General features: G+C 42.9%; 1 protein-coding gene across 1 annotated transcript in view; it reads right to left on the bottom strand.

Annotated features, from left to right (window-relative positions):
* The window catches only part of TM9SF2 (transmembrane 9 superfamily member 2), a 66551-nt gene extending 61389 nt beyond the window's left edge, over positions 1 to 5162 (bottom strand). Inside the window, exon 1 of the mRNA XM_059685030.1 lies at positions 4793 to 5162. Within this exon, the coding sequence (XP_059541013.1) occupies positions 4793 to 4963 (171 nt within the window). The 5' untranslated portion in view covers positions 4964 to 5162. The remainder of the gene's footprint in view (positions 1 to 4792) is intronic.
* Between the last annotated feature and the right edge of the window lie 18340 nt (positions 5163 to 23502).

The following is a 23502-nucleotide window of genomic DNA, read 5'->3' as shown; positions in this document are numbered from 1 at the left end:
CTCTCTCTAAAATTCAATGGAAAAATATCCTTGGGTGAAGTTTAACAAAAACAAAGTAAATGGGTTAAGTAACATTAAAGAGATTATAAGAAAAATATATTCCAAATTTTGTTAGTTATATAATGGTTATGTTTAAATTATTAACACCTAATAAATTGGGCGAATGGTACATATAATATGCTGTAGTATTTTATAGGTTTTTTTACATGTATGAGATTATTTCAAATTAAAATATTAAAAAATTAAAAATTAATAAAATACTAATTGAAATGTGTATGCATTACATGAAAAATCTAATTGCTTCTAGCATAATTTATTAAATTGTGCTAAAATTTACAAGGGTTCAATTAAAAAATATCTTAATTCTAAATGATATAATAGAAAATATATAATAGTGCAGTTATAAGCACTTATCTGAAAATACAAATTTAAAGAAGTGAATTTAAAGAAGGGATTAGCCAAAGAAAATATATGCACAACCCATGGACACAGACAACAGTATGGTGATGGCCAGAGAGAAGTGGGGGGCAAGAGCTGGGTAGAGGAGGCAAAAGGGGGAAATAGGGACATCCTATATAATAATAATAATAAAAGGCTAATATGCACATTGACTGAATGGCAGAATGACCAGTTGCTATGATGTGCACTGGCCATCGGGGGCAGACGCTCAATGCAGGAGCTGCCCCCTGGTGGTCAGTGCACTTCCATATGGGGAGTGCCACTCAGCCAGAAGCTGGCTCATGGCTGGCCTGCGCAGTGGTGGTGGCAGGAGCCTCTCCCACCTCCGTGGCAGCACTAAGAATGTCCAACTAACAGTTTAGACCCGATCCCTTGGGGACCTAAGCCTTTAGTCGGACATCCCCCAAGGGCTCCCTGGCTGCCAGAAGGATGTCTGACTGCAAGCTTAGGCCTGCTCCCCTGGGGAGCGGGCCTAAGTCGACAGGTGGACATCCCCCAAGGGGTCCTGGACTGTGAAAGGGCGCAGGCCGGGCTGAGGGACCGCCCACCCCCCCCCCACACACACACAAATTTTTGTGCACTGGGCCTCTAGTAGTTAATAAAAACCAATAAGAATGTGCACTATTCAAATATATGTACATGTAACAACAGTAAGCTAAACAAAGTAAGCCACAGAATAGTCACAGCATTTATGAATGCTAATAAAGATTATAAATCAAAAGTCAGAGCAATATAAGTAGAATTTCATGTTCACTGAACTTTTGTTCCTCTGCCACTAAACTGAACATAAAATATTTTGCAAGGAGAAAATGACCAAATCCTCAGGGTTCTTTTGATGGTCTCTCTATATACAGTGAACTAAATTCAGGGTATGAACTTTACAGTACATATAAAGACTACTAGAGGCCCGGTGCATGAAATTCATGCAGGGGTGGGGGGTCCCCTCAGCCCAGCCTGCACCCTCTCCAATTTGGGACCCCCTCAGGGGATGTCTGACTGCCGGTTTAGGCCCAATCCCAGAGATCGAGCCTAAACTGGCAGTGGGACATCCCTCTCACAATCTGGGACCGCTGGCTCCTAACTGCTCATCTGTCTGCCTGATCATCCCTAACTGCCCGCCCCTGCCAGCCTGATCAACCCTAACCACCTCTGCCTGCAGCCTGATCACCCCGAGATGCCCCCCCTGCTGGCCTGATCGCCCATTACTGCCCCCACAGCAGGCCTGGTCACCCCCAACTGCCCCCCTCTGCCGGCCTGGTTGCTTCCAACTGCCCCCCACCTCTGCCAGCCTGGTTCCCCCTAACTGGCCCACCACCAGCCTGCTCACCCCTTACTTCCCCCCCTGCTGGCCTGGTCGCCCCCAACTGTCCCCCTCTGTTGGCCTGATACCCCCAACTGTCCTCCCCACTGGCCTGGTCACCCCTTACTGCCCCCCCTGCCAGACTGGTTGCCCCCAACTGTCCCCCCCCCCCCCCCCCCGCTGGCCTGGTCGCCCCACGCAGCCTCCTGTTCAGTCGTTTGGTCGTCCCTCACTAACTCCACTGCCGGTCTGGTCGCCCCACGCAGCCTGCTGCTCGGTTGTCCATCCAGTTGTTTCGGTCGTGACGGCCCCTGGCTTTTTATATATTAGGAGGATGCTACATAGGCCCTGGCCCAGAAACTGAGTTAGTTAGATTTTAATCCCGATAGGCCAAGGTCGGTGGTTTGATCCCCAGTCAGGGCACATACAGAAATCAACCAATGAATACATAAATAAGTGGAACAACAAATCGATATTTCTCTCTCTCTAAATTTAATTTTAAAAAAGACTATACTACATAAGTTATATTTATGCTGAAGATATCCATACTTGTTCCATCTCTGCACTTATGAATATTTTATAATATCACAATGATGACAAATATTGTACTTGGCCTCTAAGAAATGCACATCTTTCAAGGGAAGTATATATTAAGCAACTATGATTATCCCGTTACATATGGAAAAACTGATGGAAACTATCAATGATCTGCCCTATTTATCGAACTCTTGATTCTCTACTCTAATAGCATCTTCTGGAAATAATTATTCTCATTTCACAACTCCCATTTCTACTATTTAAAATAAGTCCCCTCAGCTTTTTTGAATAGTATACACAAGACTGTCCTTAACAAATATAGAATAGATGAGAAAAAAAAATTAATACACTTAATGAAGCAATGAAATGTTAAACTGTTTACTGCTTTTCTTCTTTGAGTGGCAGAGAAGAAATATTAAAGTTTACTTCAAACTCCCTAAGCCAGTTAGTCAATTTGTAGGAAAAAACAAAAACTGCTAAAAGTACATCTTTCTTTTTGTCAGAGTTGTTTCCATTGACCAATATGTGAAAGCAGCTGGCAACAAAGATGATATCCAAACATTTCAGAAAAATATGCCTTGCCTGTTTTATTCCTATACCTTTGAAAATTAAAAATCCCAAAGGTCTCTGAAATTAGCCAAAAGTCAACTAAAAAGTAGCTACTTAAAGTAGGACCTCTTGAAAAAACAAAAATCATCTAACTGGCAGACCACCTGTAAATTTCACTCATAATCACTTTCTGAAGTCCATTTCAAATGTCAATTCCTCTCTGTAGCTTTCCCTGAAGACTCCAATCCACAGATGTTTCCTCCTTTCTGTTTAAGGCACTTTGGACATACATCTTCAGTAACATATCAGATTTCAATAATCTGTTCATAATCTTATGCCCTTTACTTTGAGGTTCCTAGAAGACAGAGATATACTTTTTGTCTCTGAGGCACTAGGAATACAGTACACAATTGCTGTTAAATTTAAATATCACATACTAACTTTTAAAGGCTGGTTACTAAAATATTTAGTGGAAAAAAAACAGTGTGCTTGTGAGACTAGCTTTTCCTTCCACTTGGAAGCACTATATTCTTTCAGTCAGACACTCAGAGTGAAAGCTTCTTGCATTACAAAGTATGAGAGTTAGTTTCAGGTGCTAATATTGACTTGAGTAAACCCTTAAAGATCCTTAGACATTTTCAGAGATCCAAATTTTTAAACAGAAACTGTAAAATGCTATGAAAAATTTAATAGCTTCTTTAATGCCCTACAATAAGCTCAATATTAACAGCTACTGTAAAGCCTGCAGTAATAAAATAAACACCAGATTAAAAAAATCAAACGTAGTAAATAAACCTATTTATTGATTGTAAAAGTTTGCCAAACGATTATTTGAATTGTTAAAATTAATGGTTTCAAAGAGATCCTGAAACCCAAAACGTTGTTTTACCAACTTAAAATAAATGTGTATGTATACCATTATGCCCTATGCCAAATAATCTAAAAGTTTACTTTTTCTTATGTCTCTTTTGCTAGCAGTTAAACTGAAAACCTTGAGTGTGAAGGTCTTACAGTGGTTCTCAACCTTCCTAATGCCGCGCGACCCTTTAATACAGTTCCTCATGTTGTGGTGACCCCCAATCTCATTGTTACAAATTGAACATCATTAAAGCATAGTGATTAATCACAAAAACAATATGTAATTATATATATGTTTTCCGATGGTCTCAGGCGACCTCTGTGAAAGGGTTGTTCGACCCCCAAAGGGGTCGTGACCCACAGGTTGAGAACCGCTGTAAGATCAACGTTTTCAAGACTTGCTCTAGGAAGAAACACCCGTTTCTCCTGCCGTCTGCTCTTTTTAAGTGTTTAAAACAATCTCAGCGACACTAAATAGTGGAATTGTGTATATTAATCTTTTTTTTTTTACACTGAAAAGGTAGAAATGAACTGTTCCAACCATTACAAGCAACTCTTCATTGCATGCAGTTTACGCGGTTCACGGTATTATATTCCATAACTAAGGAACCAACTGTTCATCGGGAAGTTAAATTATCAAAGTCCTAGGAAGACCAAGCTCTCATGACCAAGCAAGGGTTCCAGTGAAGGAGAAGGAAACAGGAAGCAACGAAATAAAAAGTGACGGGAAGCGCCGGTGGGATGAAGCACTCGCTCGGAGTGCGTGGCACCGTGCGGTGAGCGGCCACCTTCACTCGGGGACGCTCGCTGCTGACACGCACGCGTCCGATTCCAGGAAAACTGAAGCCAGTGGCCGGAGCGACCTGGCCCGCCGGCCGGGAAGCGAGCCTGAGGCCGAGTCCTCCAGCATCTAACCCCGTGCAGGACCATGCCGGCGCCTCCAAGCCCCAGCGGACCGCGCCCGGGGCTGCAGGAGACGCCGGACCCCACCCACGGCTACGCCCCCTTCCCCTCGGACCCCAGCCTCCCCGGCAGAGGGCGGCTTCCACGGCCGACTCGGCATCTCGAGGTCCACCGGGCCTCACCCACCTTGCACTCGTCGCTCTTTTTATCTTCTTCGCAGAAGTTGACCGGTGCCAGGCCAGGCAAGTAGAAAGCGGCGCCCGGACGCGGGCCGGGGGCCGCCCCCAGCAGGAGCAGCCACAACAGCCACAGCCGCGGCCACCGCGGTGGAGACGCCGCCGACCGCCTCGAGCTCATGACGGCTGTTTCGGGAAAAGGGCAGGCGCGCCGAAGGGGTGAAGAGGGAATGAGGGACGGGGGGGCTCGGAGACTGTGCCAAAGCCGCCCGAGCACAGGGAGGCCGGCCCCGCGACGGACAGTTCCGGTTACGCTAGGAGACACCGCGGATCCCGCAACAGAAACCGAACCGGACCTCGACGGAGCATGCGCAGCGCCGCCCGCACATGCTCAGTGAGAGCCGCCGCCAGCCCGCGGGAGAGTTTCCGGGACAAAATCCACTTTCCGGGTTTTCGGCGGGGCCCGCCGGGTCGTTGCCGGGCGAGAAGTTCCGGCGCTCACGTTCCCGTTCCAAATTCCGATCTGGAGCTCCCCGGGGCCCCGTGGAGCAGCCGGGCTTGGGGCGTCCCTGGCTTGCTGCTCTGTCTCCTTAGAACATCTTGAAATGTTCTCACCGCGCTGCCCGCAGCACAGAGTCGGTGCTAATGAGAGTCCTTGCTCACGGAGGCGGGGAGAAGGTCGGGGAACACCTGGTTAGGAGCAGGAAACAAATAAGGAAGAAGTAGCCATAAACCCTCGCTCCCATAGCTAGCGGCTCAGGAGTCGGCACGGACGGGCGCCGAGCCATGGACCTTTGGGCGCGTTCCCGTGTGGGACAGCGGCTGCACGGAACAGACGAGACCCCGTTGTCTTTGGAGGGAGTGCTGAGAGTGGGGAGAAAACCGGGCGTCGGGAACAGAAGCAGCTGGTGCGGACACTTTGCAAAGGAAGGCATGGCAGAGCTGTGTAGAAAGTAGTCCTCGCGAAATGGAAATGCGCTCTGATTATCCCTGTGGAAGTTTCTGCCTCTCTTCCTATTACAATGACGTGATGTCTGTGTGTGTGTGTGTGTGTGTGTGTGTGTGTGTGCGCGCGCGCGCGTGTGGTGCATTTTCTGAGTATTTTTCAAGGATAAATGTGCTTTTGCTGACATGAAGTCAATTCAGTTAAGCCTTAGAGTTCAATCGGTTAGGATACGTCGGAAGAGCGCGTCGACTTGACCACTGTGAAGTAAGGGGCCAGCCCGACTGCCTCCAGCTCGGAATTCACGGATGGGGTAACCTGCCAAATGCACAATCTGAAAAGTGCGGAGCCCCATGCAGTTCTCTGTAATGGGTGTTGGCGCATCCCCTCCCCCCTGGAGAGTTGCTAACATTCATTAAATGTTCAAAGGGATTTATGACCCTGCAAAAGAGGCTAAGAACCAAAACAAAGATAAAATTCTTGCTTGTAAAGGTAGTTTGCGCGCTGAGAGCTCCGGCTTTGGAACGTTAGTATCTAGTGATATGACCTTGAGCAAGTTAATTGATCAAGTCCCAAGTAGTAAAACTAAGAAGCAGAGAGAGAGAAAAAAATGTCCATCTTCTTAAAGTCCTTCTGAAAATTAAATGGGAAAAAAATGCACATTGCTAGGCACAAAGGAATAGCAAACTTTTTTTAAAAATTTATTGATTTTTTTACAGAGAGGAGGGAGAGGGATAATTAGAAACATCGATGAGAGAGAAACATCGATCAGCTGCCTCCTGCACACCTCCTCCTGGAGATGTGCCCGCAACCAAGGTACATGCCCTTGACCGGAATTGAACCTGGGACCCTCAGTCCGCAGGCCGATGCTCTACGCACTGAGCACACCGGTTAGGGCAATAGCAAACATTGTTACAAAAGCCAATATAGCAATGGGATTGTCACTTCCCCATCTCTCTCTCACTTGAGCAAATTAACATATTGGTTGAATATCTACTTGGGCTAAGGGAAAGAATTTATAATATTCTGTATTTGATGCCATGAAGATTTCCAGAATAAGAGGGTGTTCTCTTCATTTAGAAAGGGGAAGAAAACCAACATTTTGATTCACTATCATCGATTTATTCAGTACCATTAGTTCACTATCTCCCTGCCCTCACTCACCCCAACCTGCTCCTCCCCATTTCTCCCATCTCAGAAAATGGCCCCGCTGCCTCCCTACTTCTCAGGCCCCCAACCTGGAAGACAACCTAAATTTCTGGTTCTCTCACTCTCTACATACAGCCCTTCAGTGAGCGAGTTATATTCCTTGAATCGCTAAACTAAACTAAATACTTTCCAGCTACACCCCAGTCCAAGTCCAAATCTTAGTTGACCTGGACTACTTACTGCAATAGCTCCTCGGCTTCCACTCTTTACCAAGAGCGACCTTAAAAAAACAATCTTTAAAAAAATTCCCAGATGTCCAAAATTAAATTACAGGTGTCTGCAGGGTGGAAGAGACCAGAGAGGTTAATCAGTTAAAAACTACAGGCAGAACCCAACAAGGGACGGATACATTCCTGAATGTACGTTGAAACGTTGAATGAACTTCCAGGCGGCTTTTTCCACAATTAACGGAAATAGCCTACAGCCAGGTGCCGCGGCATCTTGCAGACTGTTGCCCACAACCAACCCCAAAGAGCAAACACTTCTTATGACCTGTCCCAGAACCAGCCCCACTCCACATCCTCCCACACCCTTCATGCATAACCGATGCAAATCCCTTCACAACAACTTACACCTTTCTCTCCCAGCCCCAGAACAGCAGACGTATTTGTTCTCTCCATCTAGCAGGGCTGCTGGGGTCTAGTCTGCATGCCCCAGGCCCTGGTCCTTTATCTGGCTAGCGCATTGCTCAATGCACCCTTTCTTCCAGAAAAGCTTTCCGTGGCAAAAGTTTTTAATACCCTCAGTACCACTCTTCTGCTTAATCCCTGGCACCCCACACCCCGTACCCCTGCTTGGAATTAGCGTGGTTATTTGTTTATTGTCTCACTGCCCCATCTGTATGTAAGCTCCATGAAGTGAGGACCTCATCTCTCCATCCTGTATCTCTGCATCCCCTGAACCTGGAGCGAGTAACCGGACCGGGACTGGCTAGGCCACAGAAATTCCAGGTCAGAATTGAGAATCACAGGCTTTCCAGACAAGGTTAATCTCTCCTCCTTTTACAGAGGAAAGGCAAGTGACGGTTCGCAGCCCCTCGGCTGTTCATGGAGGCCCAGCCGGCAGTGGCCTGGGAGTCCAAAGGCATCCTCAATCCTCCTTCCCTCCAAACCCCACCGCCGCCTCAATCTTCCGAGCTCGGCATTAGCAAAAACCCGGAGAAGTGGAGTCTTCCTACACAGACATGGTTTCCGGACACATTCTGGGCCTATTAGTGCGCCGATCGCGCATGCGCAAGGCTGGCCCGTCCCTCCCGCGACCTCTTCCTGGCTTCCGCCTCCAGAGTTCAGACACGTCACCCGTGCTGCCGGCCTGGTGGGCGGGGCGGGGGACGGGGCGGGACCGCTGGCGCGGAGCGGACCCCTTATTTCCGGATCCGGCCTTTCCAGGGCGACGCCCACTCCGGTATTTCCCGGGTTACCTGGCGCCGGCGTCGGAGCGTAGCCCAAGGCGTGGCGTGGGGCGGTCGCTGCGAGCCGTCTCCCGGGCACAGAACACAATCCCTTTGCCTTGTAGGTGCTTCCGCCTGGGCGCCGGCAAGTAGAAGGGCTGGGTAGGGATTCCGGTTGCAAACTAGTATAAATGAAGTTTTCCTTCCATCCTCCCTGAGACTGATGCTCCCTTTTAGAATAAAAGTACTAATGCTTCTGATTCAGTTTTAAAACTCGAGGGATAGGATTTCCCCCCCCCCCATGTCCTTTGTCTGCTACAGATAACATTTGCCTATTTAAGACTCTTAATAATTTGATGTTTCTTCCACTCCTCTTTGCCAAAGTAATTTGGACAGCCTGTTTTTCTGCGTTACCCACAGCTTCTTTGTATTTATTCGCAAATAAAAAATTCAGGATGCGCAGTTAAATTTTAATTTCAGGTTAACAATGAATAATTCTTTAGTATCTGTATGTCCCAAATACAACATGGGCCATGCGTGTATTTTACCTGGCAACCCACTTCTGTGTCAAGTTGCACAGAAGGGCAGCTATACTGTTAGTTTTATGCCCTGTAAATGAATGGGCTTTCAAGATTTTCTAGAAGATAGAAATCACCTCATTGATCTTCAATTTCTGATATAAATTTGTGATAATCCAAAGGACATAAAGTGAATCAGCCGTCCATAATCCCCTTCTCACTGCAACTTGCAAATAAAACTGGCCCCGAATAATAACTGGCTCTAAATGCAAGTCATGGTAGTTTAGAGGCAAGGTATGAGAGATCTTCATACGTTTTTTTTTTTTTTCAAATATATTTTATTGATTCCTTACAGAGAGGAAGGGAGAGAGATAGAGAGTTAGAAACATCGACGAGAGAGAAACATCGATCAGCTGCCTCCCGCACATCTCCTACTGGGGATGTGCCCGCAACCCAGGTACATGCCCTTGACCGGAATCGAACCCGGGACCCTTCAGTCCACAGACCGACGTTCTATCCACTGAGCCAAACCGGTTTCGGCAGATCTTCATAAGTTTTAAGATAAAAGAATGTTTCCCAGGACAACAAGATTTAATTGATAAGTAAAGTAAAACCAGAAGAGGGATTTATTCATGCAGCAGAACCTGGAAAAAGAGCCACAGAGGCAAATACCAAAGTGTTACTCAGAGGAGACAATGGCCTGGCCCAAAGACTCCAGCATGGTTGGTGTAACTCTGAGGTAGATGGACGTATTCTAATCATATACAAACATACCTTGGAGATATTGAGGGTTTGGTTCCAGACCACCAGGATAAGGTGAGTATTGCAATACAGCAAGTTGTAATCATTTTGCTGGTGAAGGGTCTTGCTTTCAATTTGTAAAAAATGCAACATCTGTGACGCACAATGAAGCTAAGTGCAATAAAACAAATTATGCCTGTAGCTAATTCGGGTTGCTCTGAATTTATGCCCCTCAACCAGTTTTCTTTTTACAATACAGCTTGCCATGTGGTTTGCTGACACAGAGAGAATGTTTGCTGGATGCAAGGAGCTGGTCTCTAGGATTATTGTTTTAACGACTTTATTGAGCTATCATTTATATGCCATGCACTTTACTCACTGTATAAAATGCAGTGGTTTTTATCAAGTTTACTGAGTGACAATGCCATTGTCATAATACAGGTTTAGAGTATCACCTCTATATGATGATCTGTAATGTTTAATCCCCTTTCTATACACAACTCCAGGCAACCACTAATGTACATTCTGTCTCTCTTAATTTGCCTTTTCTGACAATTCGGGGTTTATCTTTTAATAATAAATTAATAAATTTTATTCATCCATCAGTGTTCGTGTCTGTGGCTAATGTAAATTTACCCTAGATAAAGGTCATCTCATTTTCTCTGTTCTGACAAGTAAGTTGTCTCAGGCTGCTAGATTGTCCTGGTTTCCCCAATGTCAATGCCCTCTAACCAGAGACCACCAGGAATACATCAGTGGTTGGGTTTATTACTCATTGCATTTACTACTTGTTGCAGTGAGGGAGAATGCGTACCATGGAGAACCATGGGGCATCTCAGCAAGTGGGTATTAGAAAGGCACTCATAGGATTCAAACTTGTGTTTGATGATTTCGGGAGTGTTTAAAGAAGAGCCCTGGCCAGTGTGGCTCAGTTGGTTGGAGCATCATCCCATGTACCAAAAGGTTATGGGTTCCCTTCCCGGTCAGGGCTCATTCTTGGGTTGCCAGTTTGATCCCCAGTTTTGGCATGTGTGAGAGGCAGCTGATCAATGTTGCTCTCTCTCTCCCCCTTCCCCTTCTCTTTCTAAAATCAATAAACATGTCCTGAGGTAAGGATTTAGAAGAAGGAGGAGGAGGAGAAGAAAAGGGAGTTTTGCTTTGGGTTGGATGCCACTAGGAAGGAGGGATAATTCTTAAGACTGGATATCATAATATGTAAGTCTCTTCTAAAAGGGGGGTAGGCTAGACTGAGGCTAAAGCTGTAATTGGTAAAAACAAAACAAAAGAGCAGTCACTATTCTTAGCCAGAGTAGGGAGATGTTTGGTCATTTTGGGCTTTGGACAATGTTCAGGTTTTTTCTGTTGTTTAGATATAATTATAGAAGGGTCGTGTTTTGGCATGGTCAGAGTGGCCTTGTCCGATATTCATGTTCTGTGAAATTGTTTATATTCAACAAGGCCTAGATATGAGTACCAGGCCAACTCTGCACCAAGATAATGTTACTCAGTGGACACTTTGGGTAACTAGCCAGCCACTCATTCCTCTGTTATCACTAGATATATTTCCCCTTTTCTTGAAGCTTCAACAAAAATATTAGGCCACTGGGTAAGTTCAAACCCCCAAACTGAGATTGTGATCATTTTTATGGGTGGTTCGATGATTCACTCTTCCTTTTATAAGTGAGGCTTTCTTTCACAACTTTGCAACTTTTAAATGCAGTTTAGCAACATTTGCTGTGCATATAACCACCAAAGTGTTCCTATCCAGGTTGCAAGAACTCTTATGAATACATTTTTTAAAAATCTAACAGCTCTGGTCGGGGTGTTCAGTTGGTTACAGTGTTGTCCCAATACACCAAGGTTATGGGGTTCGATCTCCAGTCAGAGCACATACAAGAATCAACCAATGAATGCATAAATAAGTGGAACAACAAATCTCTCTCTCTCTCTCATCAATATTTTTAAAAAGACAACTAAGTAGAAAAGTGGGCAAGAGATAGAACAGATACATTACAAGAGTAGGTAGCTAATAGTCAAGAAAAATGAAAACATGTGAAAGGGCAAGGACTATGCCCTCCATCTTACCCTGGGTTCTCCATTTTTGGGCAGAGCCATGTGCTCGGCAAGGCTTCTTCCCGGAAGCCCAAGCCTCTGCTAGCCACACCCAGGATTTCTCTGGACTAACCAATGATAATCAAGGGAAGTGCACGCCATCAATATGACCACATCCTGTGTAACGAGACACCAACTTGCGCCTGGCCAATCGGCAGGGCCCACAGTCCCCTCTCCTGCCCTTACTCCACCCCCCTATAAAACTCCTCTTCCCATCGGGCTAGGTCTCTCTCTGCCACCTGCTGCTATGTCAGTAAGGAGGGTAGGGCAGCCAGACCCAGGTTTGAAATAAAGGACTCTTTGCTTTTGCACCGGACACGGCTGGCTCCCTCGCGTGGTCTGTTGGGGATCTTGAAATCTGGGCATAACACATGTTCAACCTCATTAATTATGAGGAAACTGCAAATTAAAACCTCAATAAGATACAGCTAAACACACAGCAGAAGAGCTAAAATTTAAAAGACTGACAATACCAAGTATTGACAATGATGACAATACCAAGTATTGACAACTAGAATGATCATTCATTGCCAGGTTGAAAATGGTTTGGCACACATAATCTATAACCCAAGAGTTTCATTTCTAAATCGAAATGCCTAGTTGTTTTCACTGAAAGTGTGTTCACCAAAATATAACTCTAATTTCTATCTATATTAGAATGGATAAGTACAGTATAGTCCAACTGTAGAATATTACACAGCAATGAAAAAATTACTATTAAATATAACAACATGTATTAAACTCACAAACATGATCTTAAAGAAAAGATAATTAATGGAAATAACTTGTATACTTCCCTTTAAATAAAGTTCAAAAACAGGCAACACTAACCTGTCATGTTCGAAATCAGGCTAGTGAGTAGCTTCGGGGAGCTATCAAGAGGTAATGATGAGGAGGGCAGGAGGGGCCGCTGCAGTGCTGGCCGTGTTCTGAATCTTGACCTGGGTGGTAGTTAATGTGACTGCTGTCACTTTGTAGTAATTCATTGAGTAATTCAGTACACTTATGATCAGTTCACATTTCTATATGTTATGCTTTTTAAAAACTGTATTAAAATACATATCATTATTGTGAAAAGGTCAATTATTGAAGTTGGGTATTGGGTACAGGAGGATTATAACCATTCTCTCTACTTTTCTGCATTTGTAACTTCCTTTCATAAAAAGATGAAATATATGTATACATGTTTGTGTGTATGTATGTGTCTGTACATGTATCTATGCATGCATATATATGTATACATAATTATTTGTAAGTGTTTGAGTTTCTCCTTGATCTGCCAGTCTCTTCAAAAGTAAACAAGATTTTCTAGAGCCGTAGCACCATGACTAGAGCCATGTGCTTCTTTTCTACCATGTTGGATTTGAAAATTAACTTAGCAAAGGTCAGTGAATGGAGATAATATTAATCAATAAAATATATGTAATATTTAAAACAACAACCTGAGTAAACATTTTTACATATGTATTAATATCAATATATTGACTATGTATACTATTGATATAAATATATTGAGAAAATTCAGATAATATGACATTGTCTTTTACTACAGGCCAAATCTTATTAAGATGAACTTTAGCAAGATTATAATGTTTTCCCCCCGAGAGTGTTTTGAATGTGCTAGAAATAAATGAGATTTGATGTCATTCACGAATTGTGTTTGAGACAAAGAGTACATCTTTCTGTACATTTTGCTTTGTAATCCTGGCTAATGACTGATTTGGAACTGCTGAGTATTGCTAGGTTTGTTTCGCTAAAATAAATGTTGGTCAAAGTTTATAGAAAAGCATTTATAAAAAGAAACGAAGACAAAGGGTGCACGAAACAGGACACGATTGCACAACAAGTGATATGAGGCCCATCACCGTGATCACTCTTCAGTAGCTACTGGGTGAGCCAAAATATAGAAGTTCCCCCAGAAGAAAAATACTTGAGTAATTTTGGGGTAGAATGTTTATTGAGAATAAAATTTGGACTGAGGGAGTTGAGGAGCATGGATTGAAGGTTAACTGTATAAAAATAATTCCGTGGCTCTGTTTTTCTTGAGAGCTAACTTTAGAACATAATACCCATGTGAAATGAATTTAGCTACTGTATTTTGTTAAACCACCACAACTACCAATAAATACATGTTTAAACGTTTTAGAAAACTGATATAAAATAGAAAAAAGCCTGTAGACAAACAGAAACACTTTACACACAAGAGTGAAATGGTTTGAATGACCAGGCATCTGCCCAGGGACTTTCCTCCTACCCCTGAGAGGTTCTTAACTTCATTGAGAATAGAATTTACCATATAGAGTAGAAGGCAGAAGTCCATGCATACTCAACTTTGAAAGCTACTTTAATGGTACTTTTGACCACATACAATTTTGCCAAATGTGCTGATTTTAGAAACTAATACCCAATTCAGCCACACTCCACTGAAGGTGTGACTCTTAGCTAGGGTTGCCAGGTAAGACACAGGATACCCAGTTACATTTCAGAGAAATAATGACTATTTTTCTAATATACATATGGCCCATGTCTATTTGGGGCATAATTATTTAAACATCATTTGTTACTTATTTTTGTTTGCTAAACCTGGCAACCTTAACACTGGAAGATTTTTGGTTTACAAGGATGCAAACAAAGACTCAAAAGGTGCCTGCACAATTAAGGTTCATTAAAATAAAACTCTGGGTGGGGGGAAAACATTTGCAATAAAATGAAGTTATTACAGAAAAATAAGAAATTGAAAAAGATGAGCTACCCTATATAAAAGTGCATAAAGGACATGAAGAGACAATTCACGCATACACAAAAAGATGTAAGGATGGCAAATAGCAGTTATATAAATATTCAGCCTTATTTGTAATGAAAGAATGCATTTAAAAAAAACAAAACAATGACATACTTTTTTATAAATCTACCAAGGAAGCAAGGTTGAAAAGCAATAATAGTGTTTGATGTTATTTTATACTCTGACTAGAGGCCTGGTGCACAAAATTCCTGCACAGGGGTGTGGGTCCCTCAGCCTGGCCTGCACCCTCTTGCAATCCGGGACCGCTGGCTCCTAACCACTCGCCTGCCTGCCTGCCTGATCGCCCCTAACCACTCTACCTGCCTGCCTGATTGCCCCTAACTGCCTCTGCCCAGCCCCTGCCACAGCAGCTTTGTCTGGAAAGATGTCTGGAATGATGTCCGGAAGGTCGTTTGGCTGTCCGGTCTAATTAGCACATTACACTTTTATTATTATAGATGATGAGAATTAAGAAGTTTGAAGGGCGATTTGGCATTATGTACTTTGTTCAAAATCCTTTTAAATGTATATAATCTGAAAGAACAATTACACTTCTCGGGATCTTTCTTAAGGGAATATTTAGAATGTATAAAAAAGATTAGCTCTGATTATGTTTACCAGTGTAATATATATTTTTTAAATACATTTTTATTGATTTCAGGGAGGAAGGGAGAGAGAGAGAGAGATAGAAACATCAATGATGAGAGAGAATCATTGATTGGCTGCCTCCTGCAGGGGATCGAGCCCACAACCTGAGTATGTGCCCTGACCAGGAGTCAAACCATGACCTCCTGGTTCATCAGTCAGTGATCAACCACTGAACCACACCAGCTGGGCATTTCCCCCCACTTTCTAAGTTTTTCAAGCAGAGACAGGTTAACAGGAGAAATTCAAATTTCAGGTGCATAGGGAATTCACATAAGCATGAAAATTTCAAAGACAGTGAGGCAACATTGGGTATATATGACATTTTGGACAAAGGAGACAAGGGGAGTAGGATATTAGATTTCAGAAGTGAGAATGGGCGATTTACAGGTAGTTGAGGAAGAACTGAACACACATGGCAGGCAAATTCTTGCTAGGCAACTCAGAAACAGTGGGTGTCTAGCTAAAGTTCCCTGTCTGAAGCCCTTTTATATACTGTAATTAATTCAAATTAGGCTAAAGCAAACATCCTTAAACTCCCTTTCTGAAGCAGGGTCTTCTCTCTGAATCTCTTGGGTAGGGAAAGGAAGAGGGTTAAAGATTCTTTCTGAGTCTTTTGTTTCTTAATAACCAGCTTAAAGTCACTGTCCCAAAAAGGCAGCTTCAAGGAGGTGGGAGCGCTGATGAGAGGACCTAGGCTTATCAGCCTGTGATGTCCATTCCTACTTCCTCATCCCACTTGTAGGAGATCCCTAACTTCTTTCTATCCTGCCTCATAATCATAGCTCTATTCATAACCACCAGAATTATGAAACAACCTAACGTCTTTCAACCCATAAATACATAAATCATGTTACATTCATACAAGGAAATACTACTCAGGAATAAAAAGTAATGAGCTATTGATATACCACATCTTGGATGAATCTCATACACACTGAGTGAAAAAGCCAATCTCAAAAGGTTACAGATTCTATAATTCTGTTTACATGACATGCTATGACATTTTCAAAAACCAAAAACTTTAGTGACAGAAGTGTTTGCTAGTATCAGGGATTAGGGGTGATGGAAGGTATGATTACAAAGGAATAGTGATAGGAATTTTGGGGGATGAAAGAACTGTTTATATATCTTGATTTTGGTGGAGTTAACAAAAATCTATATGTGTATTAAAATGCATAGAAAGAAGTGATTAAAGTGGAAAAATATATATAATTGTCACCAGAGGCAGACCTGGGGGCCCCTATGCACTCTGTGACCTGCAGGTTCTTGTGTTCTAACAGGAAAGAATTCAAGAGCAAGTCTGAGTGAATTCACAAGCAAGTTTTATTTAGGTTGAGAGAAAGAAATAGGCCACAACTTGGGTTCCTGGAGACAGGATCAGAGGTTAAGACTTGAACTGGCTGCTGCTGCCTGCTGCTCCCCTGGTTGCTAGTCTCACAGGGTGCCACTGTGAGAGACTCGAAAGAACACGTCCAAATGGACTGGAGGAAACTTGAGAGTGAGTTATGTGCTAAGATCAGTCAGTTCTTGGGACTTTATGTTTTCAAGGGTGGGTTATTCCTAAACTTTGTGGCACCAAATTCTGCCTGTCTTCTGGTTGGGAGAGGTCTTGTTCCTAATATGGTCTGTTCTGGAAGGTGTGATAGTTTTTGTTCCCCTCTGTCCCCTGATGATGGTATAATGAGCCTTGGGGTCATTCTGTGATCAATTTTTCCTGCATCTTGGATTGAGCTTGGTAGCCACATCTATTGTTGTTGACTTGTGTGACCACCACAGGAATTTCCTGCCATAAACTGTTTCTCTGCGATCATGCACGGAGGTGGGGGCTCTGATGAGAGGACCTAGGCTTATCAGCCTGTGATGTCCATTCCTACTTCCTCAGCCCACTTGTAGGAGCTCCCTGGCTTCTTTCTATCCTGCCTCATCCTCACAGCATAAAGAATGGAAGGACACACATGAAAACTCTGACAGTGCGCTATTTCTACTAGTATGCAGTAAAAAATAGGCTGACTTTCTTCTCTCTCAGTTTTGAAGGGAACCAAAGTTTTGCCACCCTGAAGCTGACTTTTTAGGAAATTGATTTTAAGCTTTTCATTGAGACATAAGATTTAAACATAACCTTTATCCCCCTTCTTGCCTAAGAGATTCAATTGGATAGGCCACTCCAGGAAGGGAATCTTAGGATGTTTGCTTTAGCATAATTTGAATTAAATTTGATACTTAGGCAGGGGCCTCTAAATATCCCCTGTGTCCTATTGTTTGAGTCACCTAGCAAGAATTTGCCTGCCCATGTGGGTTCAGTTCTTCCTCAACTGCCTGTAAATCGCCCAAGCTTACTTCTGAAATCTAATACCCTATTCCCCTTCTTTTCTCCTTTGTCCAAAATGTCATTTATACCCAATGTTGCCTCCCTGTCTTTAGAATTTTCATGCATATGTGAATTCCTCATGTGCATGTATTAAAATTTGATTTTCTCCTGTTAATCTGTCTCTGTTAATTTGTTGATTAGCCCAGCTAGAAGAATTTAGAAAGTGGGAGGAAAAGTAATAATATTTTTAGCCTCCACAATTATGTAATATTTTCATTTTAAAAAATAGTGAACATGTGTTTCATTTGTAATGAGATTTTATATAGATAGGATATATATATATACATATACATATATATATACATATACATATACATATACATATATATATATGTATATGTGTAAAGATATCATTTTGTGGGAAAATTTGAGTGATGGCTGCCGTTATTTCACGTTGGTTCAGCCTTTGGTGGACAAAGAGGCTTCACTACATTATGGAAAAATATCTTTTGGATAAGCTGTTTCTCTAACTTATAAAGGAGCTGGCAGTGCTGTCATCGCTCAGTAAATCCTGTGCTTTGCCATGGGCTTTGGCACGAGGCGCCCTGTCCTTTTGCTGCGCCATTAGGCTTCCCATTAGCATCCATTAACCAACAACTTCCACTCGGAGTATGCAGCCAGAAATCCTTCTGAAATGGAAAAATGTAGAAGCGATGATGCACTCATAGACTAAGTATTTTTTTTTTATTTCTCATCCATTTTAGCTTGTCTTATAAATGGATCAGAATTCTCATCAAGAATTAAGCATTAGGAAGCTGCCAGGAGTTCCAATAGCAGTTGGCTTATTTGATTTTGCTTTACGTAAGTAACCGAACTTATGCTAGATGAAATCTTTTAATGGTTTTATCCAAAAATCTAGAGGCTAGAACTTACATCAAGTGCATTTAGCCTCTGTGGTCATTATTTTATAAGTGAAACATTTTATCTAAAAGATATTTTTTCAGTCATGCAATGAAGCCTCTTTGCCCAGCAAAGCCTGAGCTTCTGACAGCAGAATTGGCACTGAGAAGCAGACCCCTCCTGGACCATGGCAATCCATCCTTCTCACCGCTCCTTGGGGGATCCCAGCTTCCCTGCATCTATTCCTGCCATGCTACCAGCAGGAAGTGATGCCACAGGCATCCTATAGGCCCAGTTATTTCCAAAAAATCCATAACTATTACCAGATATTATGCTTCAGTTTGGCAGTTGGAGAGCGAGCATTTGGCTGCCTTGGGAGAGCTATACCACCCAGGGCAAGGATATTACAAAAGGCTAGGACTGGTGTATTATAATTTTTTAGGGTTTTGGTCTTGACTCCCATTAATAGTTCTGCAACTCAAAGTAAAACCAAACATTCTGTATATTTCTATGGCTATTCAAATAGATATGTGCATGCATAGGAAGTGTTTTGGAAGGGTACACACCAGCCTGGTGACAATAGTGAAGATTGGAAGTGGGGGGACTTTACATCTATCTATAACTATTGGAGTTTTTATATCTTATATTATCTGTGTAAGTTCAAATTAACTTAAAATGATTTAAGTCTTAAGATCTTTCTTTGGGGGAAGAAGAAAGATGGATAAATTCACCATTTTATAAAAATTGTTATTTTATAAAAGCAGGTGCTCTTAAGGAGTTAGGACAGATAAATGTGAGAGGAATGAGTGTCTTCCATTCTTTCCTAATTATGGAAGTGTGGAAGGGTACACAGCACCTAAAGAAGGAATTATCACGTGAATAGCACTGGGTAGGAAAGGTAGTTTTATAGTTGGGCAAAAGAAACTTGGAGAAATTACTCAATAGGATTTGATGGTCTAGAATACTCAAACAGCTCTCAGATGGAGTTATTTCTGTTCTCACTGCTGAGTGAATGTGAGGTGGAAGAATATCCTGAAAGAGTGACCACATGAGAGAAGAAGAGAAATGGGGCCTGGAAGGGAGCATATGCTGGACAGTTTATGGAGACAGAAAAGCAAGCTGGGAATGAGGGGTAGGAGAGACACATTAAGAACCATCCACAGCCATATGAGTGTCTAGACCAGTGATGGCGAACCTATGACACGCATATCAGGTGACACGCAAACTCATTTTTTTGGTTGATTTTTCTTTGTTAAATGGCATTTAAATATATAAAATAAATATCAAAAATATAAATCTTTGTTTTACTATGGTTGCAAATATCAAAAAATTTCTATATGTGACAGGGCACCAGAGTTAAGTTAGGGTTTTTCAAAATGCTGACACGCCGAGCTCAAAAGGTTCGCCATCACTGGGCTAGGCAGTAAAGGACCATGGAGGTGAGGTGAGGCCTTTTGAGAAAGAACCTCATTGAATCTATGTCAGCTCTAGAGGAAGGTGGTGTGCTGGGCTGCATATCTAGTGCTTTGGCCAGACGGGTCATGCTGTGCTGTCTGTTCCTAAAACACATAGATAGGAAGGTACTGACATCAGGCCAGGCCTTGAGATATGGTCTCACGGCCCCTTCCCAGCACGCAGGCCTTCTTTCTCAGAAGGCCCGGAAGTCTCATTCCAAATTTGGGAGACAAAGGACTGGAAAAAGTATAAATAAAGAGAGTTTCCTCCATATTGGGGGCCCAGAATTTGAAAGACAATTTTTCTCTGGGCCTCCACAGAATTTAATACTAAAATGTAATACCTGTAGTCATCGCTGCAGTTCAGCCTCTGCTTCGGCAGGGTGCTGTGACTGTAGTCAGCTGGCCAGCTTAATAAAGGCTCTTAAATTTAAATTCTGAGTCGGTGGTCTATCTCGCTGAGTGAACCCATAACAGTGGCAGCATTTTACTGGGTAGAAAGTGAAAAAGAGAGGCTATCAACAGGCTTTCACTGGTGGGGTGGGATTTAAAAGGTTCCGGTTCTTGAAAAGCTCACTCAATGTTTGGTGAGGAAGCCAAACAAAAGAATGGTAATTCAGAATGACAAATTCCATAAATAAGTAAGAAGGAAGCAGAGAGGAAGCTGTGACAAAATTATCTGGCTACGTTTTTTAGAGGACTTGGTAATAGGGCGAGTGGGTGAAGGACACATGTGACTGTGGGCACAGAGAATACAGCTTGAGTAGGAGAACCAGGACCAGTAGGAGAACCAAGGCCAATAGAACTAGAAATTTAGATCTGGCAACTGATAGATGTTTCTCTCTCACATCGATGTTTCTCTTTCTCAAATCAATGTCCTCAGGTGCGGATTAAAAAAATAAAAAAGTCAAATACAGAGGAAAATATGCTGGTTAATTGCACATTTCACATGTTACATTCTCTGACTCAGTGGTTGCCAACCAGTGGTCTGCGGACCACTGGGGGTCTGTGAGGTCCGAATGGTTGGTGACTGCTGCTCTGACTCATTAAACTTTTGCCATTTTATATCTTACTTATTCTCGAAGTGTTCAGCTGACTTGTGTCAGGTAGAAAAAGCAAACTGAGCACTACATTTCTGGAAAACTTAGGTCTGCACAAACACCTGCACACAAATGTTTTTAGCAGCTTTATTCAGAGTTGCCAAAACTTGGAAGCAGCCAAAATATCATACAATGGGTAAATGGATACATAAACTGTGGTAAATCAAGACAATGGAATATTACAAAAGAAGTGTCAAACCATGAAAAGACATGGAGGAACCTCACATGTATATTGCTAAGTGAAAGAAGCCACGCTGGGCCCTGGCCGGTTTGGATCAGTGGATAGAGCGTCAGCCTGCGGACTGAGGGGTCCCTGGTTCGATTCCGGTCAAGAGCATGTACCTTGGTTGCGGGCACATCCCCAGTGGGGGGTGTGCAGGAGGCAGCTGATCTATGTTTCTCTTTCATTGATGTTTCTAACTCTCTATCCCTCTCCCTTCCTCTCTGTAAAAAATCAATAAAATATATATTTTTTAAAAAAAGAAGCCAAGCTGAGAATACTAGATATGATATGATAACAATGATGTGACATTCTGGAAAAGACAAAACTCTGGAGACAGCACAGAGATGAGTGGTGTCAAAGATAACAAAGCTGTTAGTTAAAGTGGTAAGGACAGATTTTAACCAGCTGCAACAGGGAAAAGAATCCAACCTAAACTGAACTCAACTTTGATCTACACAAAGAAGACTGGATGTTTTAAAGGGAGAAGGAAGGAGTAGGGAGGGGGAATGGAGGAGGCTTAGAGAGTTAGGGAAAGAAAAATTACAAAAGAGGAAGGGGGGATTGGTCCATGTGAAACTGTCAGGATTTGCTAACGGGCACTTGCCAAAGTTAGGCTCCTACCCTCCCACAGAGGCTGGGAGACAGGGGCCCTGTCTTCAGGTGTCAGCTGGAACAAACAGTCGATTCTTTTGGCAGCTTTGACTTTCCTCAGGCAGGCGCTTTAAGTGGGGCTAGGGTCATCCTAGGAATGCTGCCTTGAGACGTTAGAAACTAGGTTAGTGTTTGTGCAAGTGTATAGACCAAGGTAAAGGCCTAGTCAAGAAGAGGACTCAAAGGAGCCTGGCTAGAGTTTGAAGAGAATCATTGTCAGTGGCTGCCAGGGGGCCAGGGGAGGGAAGGATGAATACGGGGAGCACCGGAGATTTTTAGGTCATTCAGTATTCTGTATGATACTGTCATGGTGGATATGTGTCATTATACATTTGTCAAAACCCACAGAATGTATACCACCCAGAGTGAACCTTAATGTGAAGTTTGGATTTTAGTTAATAATGTACCAACTTTGGCTCATCCATTATAACAAAAGTACTACACTAATGCAGCATGTTAATAATAGGGAAAGGATGTATGGAGAAGAAGGAGGTATATGAGGACACAGTGTATTTACTGCTTATTTCTTTTTCCTGTAAACCTAAAACTGCTCTAAAAATAAAGTCTATTGATTAAAAAAGGAAAATTTCAGATGGTATTTTTTTTATTTTCATTAGGTTTGAGGGGAATGGTTAAATATTAAATGAATATACTAATTGTTATCTATATATATAGAAGCCTAAGCAACTGTTACAACTGGATGACCAGCCGATAGCTATGATGTGCCCTGACCACCAGGGGGCAGCCACTCACTGCAGGAGTGTGCTCCCACAGCCAACTTCCCACGGTCAGCTAACCTCCTGCGATCCCTCCGGCTGCTGGCCCCCATCAGCCCCAATCAGGACTGGGTGAGATGGCCCCAATTGGCCCCGATTGCCAGCCAGGCTGAGGAACCCCACCTGTGCACAAATTCGTGCACCGGGCCTCTAGTATTTAATACAATATGTTATAGACTTTAAGACATCTTTAGCATACTGTTGGTAAAGGAAAAGTTGATTGCTTCAAATGTAATGCATAATGTTAATGATGTAAAAGGTAGCCTCCCTACCCCACACAGATAATGGCTCTTAGGAGTTTGACGTCTTCCCTGCCCCCAACCGCCTCATTAATTTGGTCCTCACAGAAACCTTGTGTGCCGGCAGGGAAGCTATTACCATGCCTGCTCAGAGAGCCAGGGCCATGGAGCCTCTGGGGACGGTTTTCAGCATGTGGTTTGGCTGAGTTTCCATGAGAAAATACCCAAGGGGCGCCTGTTCAGCCTGGCGCAGAGGAGGCCCTGAAGAAATTATATTCTCGGTCTCTCCCATGTAATGAATATTTAGAAATGTACCCCTTTATTTGAAGTAAAGCCATTTTTAATGTGTTCAAACAAAAAGATTGAAGCCCTATAAGTAAAAAGGGTGTTGTTTTTTCCTTCTTTATTTCCAGGGACTAACTTTATTAAGGCATTAGCAAGCCCAGTTCCAGGAAAGCATAGCCTTTTGAATGAAAATCCCCAGTATCTGAGGCACGTAGAGTAAGACGTCCTATTTGGGTAATGACTCAGATGAGAGATCCAGCTGTCAGTAACGTTCGCGTCGGCTTGGTTTCATGAAGCCTTTCACTGACTTAGGCATTCTGGTTCAGGTCTTGTTTTTTCAGTCTCCACCTGTTTATGGGTAGCTTTTTATGACTCCTGTGGAATTCCTTATTTTACCCATTTACTTATATTTCATGCTTGATATTCAGTGAAGGAAATTGA

This window comes from Myotis daubentonii, chromosome 2, assembly GCF_963259705.1.
Source record: "Myotis daubentonii chromosome 2, mMyoDau2.1, whole genome shotgun sequence".
In the NCBI taxonomy this organism is placed as follows: Eukaryota; Metazoa; Chordata; class Mammalia; order Chiroptera; family Vespertilionidae; genus Myotis; species Myotis daubentonii.
Note: the sequence above shows the minus strand (reverse complement) of the source record. Positions and strands in the feature narration are given on the sequence as shown.